General features: G+C 46.5%; 2 protein-coding genes across 2 annotated transcripts in view; both read left to right on the top strand.

Moving 5' to 3' along the window:
• Positions 1-2,746: 2,746 nt before the first annotated feature.
• LOC143133515 (uncharacterized protein C4orf54-like) lies at positions 2,747-5,844 on the top strand. Its single transcript, XM_076293278.1, has 2 exons — positions 2,747-5,587; positions 5,815-5,844. The coding sequence occupies exons 1-2, from the start codon at positions 2,747-2,749 to the stop codon at positions 5,842-5,844; spliced, it is 2,871 nt and encodes a 956-aa protein (XP_076149393.1).
• A 64-nt stretch (positions 5,845-5,908) lies between these two features.
• Positions 5,909-8,996, top strand: part of LOC143133514 (uncharacterized protein C4orf54 homolog) — a 5,714-nt gene continuing 2,626 nt past the window's right edge. Inside the window, exons 1-3 of the mRNA XM_076293277.1 lie at positions 5,909-6,151; positions 6,404-6,629; positions 6,660-7,404. Coding sequence (XP_076149392.1) covers positions 5,909-6,151; positions 6,404-6,629; positions 6,660-7,381 — 1,191 coding nt within the window. The 3' untranslated portion in view covers positions 7,382-7,404. The remainder of the gene's footprint in view (positions 6,152-6,403; positions 6,630-6,659; positions 7,405-8,996) is intronic.

The following is an 8,996-nucleotide window of genomic DNA, read 5'->3' as shown; positions in this document are numbered from 1 at the left end:
TGTGACTGAATGTCTGTTTCATGGTCTAGTATGCTTAAATTACTGTCTCCTCTATCAATCGATAAACTACCAGCACATTGCCTGGCTCCTCTCCTTTTCTTTGGATCATGCACAAACCGTCTGCCAGTTTCCAACTCTGTCTGCTTGTGCGATTTCTGTCTCTCCTTTTTATCCCAATACGACTGGCTGTTGGCCTATATGTCTAAGTTTGTCTGTCTTTCTGTCTGTCTCTTGTTCTCCATCTACTGTCAAATCTACTCTTTCTCTCTCTCTCTCTCTCTCTCTTTCTCAGCCTGCTGCTGTGGTAGTGACACCTGCCGCTGTGTAAACTAGCCATCAAAGGTCAGCTCAGAGCCAGGGGTCAACGGGCCACAGAGCCTGCTCAGTGGCACCATGTGTTGTGCTTGTGTGACTGCGGCCGAATCCCTGGTTTATGGTGGTGGCATTTGTACAGTGTTTGGGATGTTTCTGCAGTGATTCACAGTCCCTCTCAGATCCAGCAGCAGATCAAAATGCCTGCCCCGGGGGAAGGGGGGGTAAGATTGCATATTTAAAATATGTTATTTATGTGTTTTGCCATAGACACTAATTTTTGACAGTCAGGTTCATTTTTCCATTTGACATAAGTGGGAAATTCAAGGCTTTCTTACCAACATTTTGGGTGCAGATAGGATTGTGTGTGTACATTACTTTATGTAAGATAGGTGAGAAGGTTAGAGAGAGAGGGAAGAAGAGAAAGGGGTATACTGGAGGATGGTACATGCAAAGGCACTTACTTTGATTAATGGCGTTCATGATTTACCACCTGCTGTTTGATAGGGCCCACAGTAAGTAACTGATCTCAGCAGTGCTTGCGTGTGGGGCGTCCACATTTTAAATAGCTGCCTAAATTTATCCTCTTTGTGGAGATAAAGTTTAAACCTGAACATGGACACGTTTATCAATAGAAGTCTAAAAGACAGCGAGAATGCTAGAGCACATGATATGGGGGATATCTGACTTTGCTGGGTGAGTCTTGAGCTTGCTGGCAGCGTACATTTTGTCACTATTACGTTCACTTTAAATCCTTTACATGGGTTTTTCTGGACAGGGGTGGGTATAAGTGTGTGCCTATACTCACACACACTAGTGTACACGCTCTGTTGTGATATGACAAATTCCGCCCAACCCTTCTCGATTCGCTGTAGCTACACGTTTAGCCAAGTCCCGCCTTCTTCGAATAGCAGTCTTAGAGGGTCACATGGAAAAGGGTACACGCATCGTACAATTTTTCTCACAAGCCCTCTCACGTGCACTCTATACCAAGTTGTATAGTCTGTTGCTGATGTTGGTTCAGAGATACTTTACATGTACGTACGATGAGGATAGACATTTAACAGAAATGGTCTCAGTGGCACTCGGCAATAAACTGTCTCACATTCAACCCACAGCTAAGACGATTGTTCCTGTCGAACACACTCACCGAATCTGTAAATAAGAGACGCGTTGCGCTGCATTGCCTTGCACCTTATAGATGTTCGAAATGTCTCAGTAGGTTTTTTAGATGTGAGCCCCAGATCTCTCTGTCAGTTGTGAATGGCCAACTGGACAAGGGTGCCCCAGGCATCGGGCATTACACTCTAATAAGAGCCCGCAGCTGTTCCCCGGGGCTAGAGAGGCATTGATAACATTTTCTCTTCAACAAATGTTTCCAGTGCGCAGTCCTGTGCCAGCCGACTCCTACACAGAAACATGTCATGGTCTTTGGAAAGAAGACTTGTTCTTTCAGTAATGTAAACACGTAACGTGACGAAAATAGCGCGAGTTTCATAGGCTATCTCTTCGCCAAATTCGCCAGAATTACTTTGTATGATGTCAGATGGTATTTTAGTAGACAGGCGCTCCGGTGTCTTATAGGGGCGCTGTCACTGAAATGTCCGTGGGGACTGTACACACGATGAAGCAGCATGACGTGAAAGTTTTGTTGAATTTAATTTTACAAAGAGAGCTGATGGTTTGGCAGAAAAATGTTTGACATTGTCTCCTCTGTTGGAGATGTTATTTTACACCGTAGCCCATGAAACACAATAGACTCAATATTCGTGTCTGCACCTTATATCCAGCACATAAAACACAATAGACTCAATATTCATGTATCTGCACCTTGTGTGCGTTCTGGTAGAGGTATGCATTATGGTGAATTCTCTATAATTTGCATTATCCTTTTGCATGGCTGTGCACATGAGTCCAAGCAATACGTTATCAGAGTATGCGCTTTCACACACACACACACACACACACGCACACACACACACACACACACAAAGACACACACACACACACACACACATATATATATATTGTAATTGTTTAATTTAATAATAACAACAATATTGTAATTGTTTAATTTCATTTAATTTTTTACATTATTGATTTGCCTAAATGGAATGTACATGTTTGCGTTCCCGTGCCAAGCATAAAGGATCAACTGCACCACAAATGTAACCAATGTGTCATCTGAAATTAGGCTCGTGCGTAACGCCGACAACTGTGGCCAAGAACAGTGGTGAGGTGTGAGCAGTCCAGTGAAAAACACAGACCGACCAGGCTTTACACAGTGAAACCAGGGGGTTCTCCCCTCTCTCTATCTCCCTCTCTCTCTCTGTCCCTCTCTCTTTCTGTCTCCCTCTCTGTCACCCACGCAGATTTTTGGCCACTGGTGCCAGACAACATCACCAATAACAAAGGCTCTCTGGCGTAAAGGAAAATGGAAACACTTCAGACAACCATCAGCCACATCGGGGAGAAGGCATCTTATAAAAAGTCTCAAACAGAAGAAAATAAGCAGAAAAGTATTGACAGTCAACCCGAGGAATCAAATTATGTGGATCTGAACAATCTTCTGGATATGACATCGGATGGCACAAAAACCGTCAAAGTCACTTTTATGGGTGAAGGTAATCAGCTGGCAATATTCAAATGTCAGAGTGACACGTCAACCGTGGGTGACGGAAGCCCTGGCAAACGCAAGGAAAAAGGCAATATCACAGAGACTCCCTCTAAGGACTGTCACCAGGATCACTCGAAGGACGCCAGGGTGGGACAGCGTGACAGCGTGAACTCTTCACCGACTCTCGACGATGAGATTTCAATCGCTGACATGCCTACCACGGAGACTGACCCTCAAACCGACCTCATCCTACAAGATTATAATCCACAAAATGTTTCTTGCGAAAGCGAGGAGCTGCGCTACACGGACATGTACTTGAATAGCCAGAGTGAGTCGGAAGATGGCTCCAGCAGCGTGGTCTTATCTGATCAATGTACGCTCAATACCTTTGCAGATGAATCCCATTATATCACAACGCACGAAATTCAATTGACTGAGTTAGACCATGATGTGGACTACGAAATTGGCCGTGGGCCTTGTTGGGATTATGAGGATACCAATCTTGTATACTCATTTGTGGATTATGCATCTTTTGAGAGCGACGATACGACGGAGGGGACATTGGTTATGGATAGAAGAATTGGTAAAACAAAAATCACCAAAGCGCACTCGGTTAATGCGGGCCAATGTGGTACTGGCGGAACAGCTGTCAGCACCGAAAGCGATGTGTGTGAGTGTGACTCGGACAAATGTGTGAGCTCAGATGAAAGCGTGTGTAAAAACCCCAATGGTGGTGAGAGCTCGTCGGGGCAAATTCACCTGTCGATCAAAACGTCCTCCAGGAATATAAACGAGTCCAACAATTTCCTCCAGAATGAAAACATTAGCTATCATGCCCGACGCACAGGCGAGAGGAGTCAGTACTTTTTCAGGGGTTCGGACTCGAGCCGGGAGGCCCTGTTTGACCGGGCGCACTATTTCATCCCGGCACCCGGCCGCCAGCATTTGGCCCCTCAGTTAAAAGGAAAAGATATTAACGAATACTCTAGTGGTGCTTCAAGCTCAGTTAGTGAGCTAGATGACGCTGATAAGGAGGTTCGCAATTTAACGGCTAAATCATTTAGGAGTTTGGCATGCCCTTACTTTGATGCCATCAATTTGAGCACGTCTAGTGAATCGTCTTTTTCGTCAGCTTTAATGGATCTGAATTATGGTAACATGGCCCAAGGACATGAGAAACGTCTGATTTCCCACAGAAGTTCAACGTTTGAGGTGAACAAGAATGCACAGTGCAAAACCATAAATGGCGTGGCTAATTTAAAAGTGCCTCAAGCTAAGACATGTTCCCACAACAAAAACAAGCCGTCCCGGTCGAATATCCAAAATGACTCTTCTGCTTCAAAGAAAATTGAAATCAGAGGACACTATGATAATCAAGGTCAGGGCGAAATGATCACTCTGACAGAGACATTAAACTTTAGCTGTAATCTTGAAGCGGGACTACCAACGCGTAAAAGGCGCGCAAAATGCGTAGAAAATACCGCAGGATCACGTTCCGCGGATGAGGTTACCAGCATCATGCCATCGAGGCCAGGGAGCGAGGCAACCAGCCCACACATCGACTGCGGGGACGCTATGGAAGATACACATAAGAAAGCCATTTTTGCCTCAAGTCTGCTAAAAAATGTAATCTCGAAAAAAATGCAGTTTGAACAAGAGCGCAAAATGGAAAGGGGGGAGATACGTGACACACATCCAGTTCAGTCACCTTGCTTCCAGATAAAAGACCCAGACACATCAAAAGAGCCCTTCCAGTGTGAGGTTTTGCAAAGACAAACGTCTGAAACAGATTCAGGACTTGTTGCTCTCAATGAACTGGGCGACGTAGTAGAAACTTCGTCAAATATCGACCCTAAGGAGCAGCATGAACAACGCGCAACGGTTTCCACAGCGGATTCCACACCCGACTGTCATCCCGATGACGGCGCGTGTAAGTCTAACAAGGATATGTGTGAAAGTAAGAAGGTGCAGCTTGCTCAGAGTCAGAACAGTGCCTTCAAATCCTGGAAGGACGGTGAACTTAGTGTTGATATGGAATCAGGGAATGACAGAGTGGAAAATATCATAGAAACGTCTTTTCCGACATCAGAGGTTTCGGATCAGAAGGAGAGCCAATCAGTAAGCGCCAAATCAACTAAAATGTCGCACTTGTATGTACCAAGCTCACAGCTTCTCTCCAAAGACAGGGAGGGGGAACAGCAGACGCAAAGTAAAAATATACACGATGCCGTCATGGAGCAGGGAGAGGGCGAGTGCGAGTGCAGAGACAATAACTCTAGCAACCTTCTTAGTGCCAAGGATACATCTGCAATATCACAAGCCAAAAAGGCACCTGAAATCAAAATACGATTACGTAGCGTTAAAGAGAACAAGAAAAATCCCTTCAACATAGCCAGTCTACTAACCCCCAAATTCGGGTTCAGCACCACATATCCCCCCAAACCAGCGTCTGAATCCAAATGTCAGGTGCTGTCGCAGTCAGAGAAAGTTCCCCATTTTACAGTTCGGGACATTAGAGAGACCAAGGGGAAGTTCCAAACACCAATTCACCAAGTACGCGACGTGCGTAAACTGGTCAAAAGTTCCTATAGGTTTGTGTCACTAGAAAATACTGAAAACAAAGCAGCCACATCAGCTTCTCTGTTGAGAGAAGATAAAGTTGGCATATTTAAGAAGGAACCGGACAAAAAGCCTTCTCAATCACCTATTGTTATTAAATGCCATTCTGTAAACACAAATAATTTAAGTAAGCCACGCAGCAGTGTGGCCGAGGCATCAAAACGGGGACAAACAGAGTGCGCGACAGAATCTGATAGGTTGTCACCTAAACATCTGTCCGACTGCATTAAAAACGAAAGCGTATTTGCAAATCGCTCTATGGGTAGAACTCCGTGCGTAAAAACGCCTTACAGTGACCAAACCGAATTAAAAATGGAAACGAAAGCTGCGAAACAAAGGCAAGATAAAACAATCGAAAACATGGAAAAGAAATCCGAGTCTAAAGCAACAAATCAGGCGGCCCTGGAAAAGTTAAAAGCTGCTGTTAAAACAATGGAGCAGCTTTATGTTTTTGACCGTAATGAATGGAAGCGCAAGACGCAGGCGCCGCGTCCCGTCACAGACAGCCACGTGCTATCACTCATTACCAGCGAAGAACAGGGTGGGCCATCTAAAACGGAATCTGAGGATGATCTCGGCAAAGGCACTGAAATTGAGAGGCCGGTGAGCTCCATAATAAATCCTCCAGTATTGGCCAGCACTCTGCAGACAGGTGTAGCCCAATCAACTGAAGATAAGGTGAATCTCAAATCAGCCACATTTAGCCAAGAAGACACAAGTACAAGTAAAACATCATCTGTCCATGGCCAACGGTTCAATAACAAATGTGTGTTTAATTTTGCCAGTAGCTTAAAAGCACCAGCCAGTAGTGGCCCAGCAAAAATTAGTGTTCGACAGACTCTCTCTGTTCCGCAGGGTGTCTCAACCAACAAAGCAATAGCTCCTAAATTTCCCAAAACCCCACTGTCCTTAAAAATCACTCCCCCGAAAAGAGAAGCAGAGGAAAAGGGGCCGGCCAAAAGTTCTGAAACCTTCCTCCAGGCCCAGCCCATCAAACCTGCACCAGCAGAGACTGAGAACTACCTGACCATCCCAGTCAGAGCTTGCACCACAGACACACCGGCATCCTCCGCCGCCATCAGTGCCAGTGGGAAGCCGGGCCCCTCCACAGCCTCCAGTCACCTTGGAGCATCCAGCCACAGCCAACAGCAGGCCCTGCAGCGCTCCCCCATCATCATGGAGTCATGGGCTCCAGACAGCCCCACTAGCACTACCATCTATCACCATTCCCTCCCCATCCCCTTGACCGCTACTGGGCCTCAGGTCCTCTGCATCTCTCCCTCACTGGTGCCTTCCGTGGCCGAGCCCATGCAGCAGCAGCAGACCCAGAAGAAGATGTTGCTGGACCCCACCACAGGCCACTACTACTTGGTGGACACGCCGGTGCAACCGGCCACCAAGAGGCTGTACGACCCCGAGACGGGCCAGTACGTGGATGTGCCCGTTCCCCCTCCCCAGCCACTCACGCCCGTCCCCATGCCCATGTCCCCCCTGGCACTCAGCCCTGGCACCGCCTTTGCCCCCACGTACATGATCTACCCCAGTCTGATGGCCTCCCCCACAGCCTTCACCACCCACTCCCTCTCGTCTTCCACGCAGTCCGAGGGGGACGGAGAGAGAGCGCAGGGCAAAGACTCAGGGCCGCGGGCAGGTGTGGGCGTGGGCAGCCCGTCCGGCACGCACCCTCCGGATCACTCCCGCGGGGTTGGCGGGATTTCCGTTGGCCCTGGTGGGAAGCCAGTCATCAGCATCACAACACAGCAAGGCCCACGTATCATCGCCCCACCCTCCTTCGATGGAACCACCATGAGCTTTGTTGTGGAGCATCGATAACTGATCGATAACTAATCCAACTTGTGAGTGATGTTTCCTCTGTTATTGTTTTCATTGAAAGTTGCAGTGATGTTGAAGGTAATCACAGGCAAACCTGTCTGTAGTTCAATTATTTAAAGATGCAGTCTGTGATTCTGGAGAAAAGATGATAATTGAGCCTAGATTATACCCCTAGTTTCCGTGCTTCTAAAGCAACATGTTGATTGGCTGAAATTGTTAATGACTTGTTAATGAATTCCTTATTTGCAGAGCCAGGAATGGGTGTGAACACTAGTGTTTTTTTGTTTTTTTTTGAGGGCACACACTGAATGGACAGCAAGACAGGGAGCAATTGGTTGAACTTCACAAAAAGCTAACTGGATTAGAACCTCGGACTGCACCTTTAGTTAATGAGAATGGCTCATTAATTATTTTCAGAGATGATTTACAATAGCAAATACAGTATGCACCAAAACAGCCCAGTGAAGTGCACAGAGGAGCTTGGCAGATGTGAAAGCCCATCATCACCATTCACTGGGCGATGAAGCATGGGAGAGGGGATAGGAGACAGACGGCCTATTCCTCCTCAGCTAAAACACACGGGGTATATTTTGGTATTTTGGTGGGACTCTGCCAGTAGCTCCTCTGCTGAGAATACTGATTGAGATGAGTTGGGGTTTCGTCCCGACGCCTCTTTGACAGCACCATGACTGATAAGCTCTACGTCCTCCGTGACGCCAAACCGTTCAGAATAAGTTATACATAGAGCATCTATCCTTAGCAGTCCTCATACTGGCGTGGGCAGCGTGTAGAGGTCGATGTGAATGTCACGCCGATCCATCAGCGCAGCTCGGCGCGCTAAAAGACTCATTTTCTGCTGTGGATCTGCTGTCCAGCACCTTGTTTGACTACCATGTTTGCGCTGTAGTGCAGTAAAAGCCATGTCACATGTGTTAATTGACCGACCATGACACCTCGCCGTAACCTGACTCCCACGGACGGGGGGTAGCCCACGGCTGCTATGCCAGGCCAAACGCTGCCATTCTCTCGTCTAAGCATTACCTACCGGATATGTGTCTGCGGGCTGCTGCTCCCCCTGTGAATGCCAGGAGCATAAACTCAAATGTGTTGCGAAACATAAAACTTTGTAATTAGTGCTGTCATTGAGGGCAATTACTTTTTTCTTATGCTACCCATACATCAGAAGACTTTGACAAGATTTGGGAAAGATTGAAAGATTGGAGTGTTTTAGCTAATGCCCCCCCATTCAAGCTTTACTCAAAAGACTACAATCTTTCCAGAATGTTTCCCAAATCTTGTCAAAGTCATCTGGTGTAAGGATGGCTTGGCATGGTGCATTTCTCGAGCCATCAACGTTTGCACAAAAGTAAATGCATTTCTTGAAACAATTTGTGTACTGTACCACAGAGTGCACCCAACTTGCTCAGAATACTTAGTTTATGTCTCAAAAGCAGATATTTATGCCAATCAGTATGTCAGTGCCATCAGGATGACAAGTTCCTGTGTCACTGTTATGAACAAGATAATCAAAATGCTTAGGCATGTTGTCAATGTACCAGTTTATTCTGGAAGCATTTTCTTATGAAATTGCCCAAGGCTGCATTTTTTCTATTTG

This window comes from Alosa pseudoharengus, unplaced genomic scaffold (genome assembly GCF_046254945.1).
Source record: "Alosa pseudoharengus isolate Yale_2024_CS ecotype anadromous, Long Island Sound unplaced genomic scaffold, YU_APseudo_1.1 YU_APseudo_1.1_scf_2, whole genome shotgun sequence".
In the NCBI taxonomy this organism is placed as follows: domain Eukaryota; kingdom Metazoa; phylum Chordata; class Actinopteri; order Clupeiformes; family Clupeidae; genus Alosa; species Alosa pseudoharengus.
The sequence above is the reverse complement of the archived record's forward strand: the minus strand, read 5'-3'. Positions and strand labels throughout refer to the sequence as shown.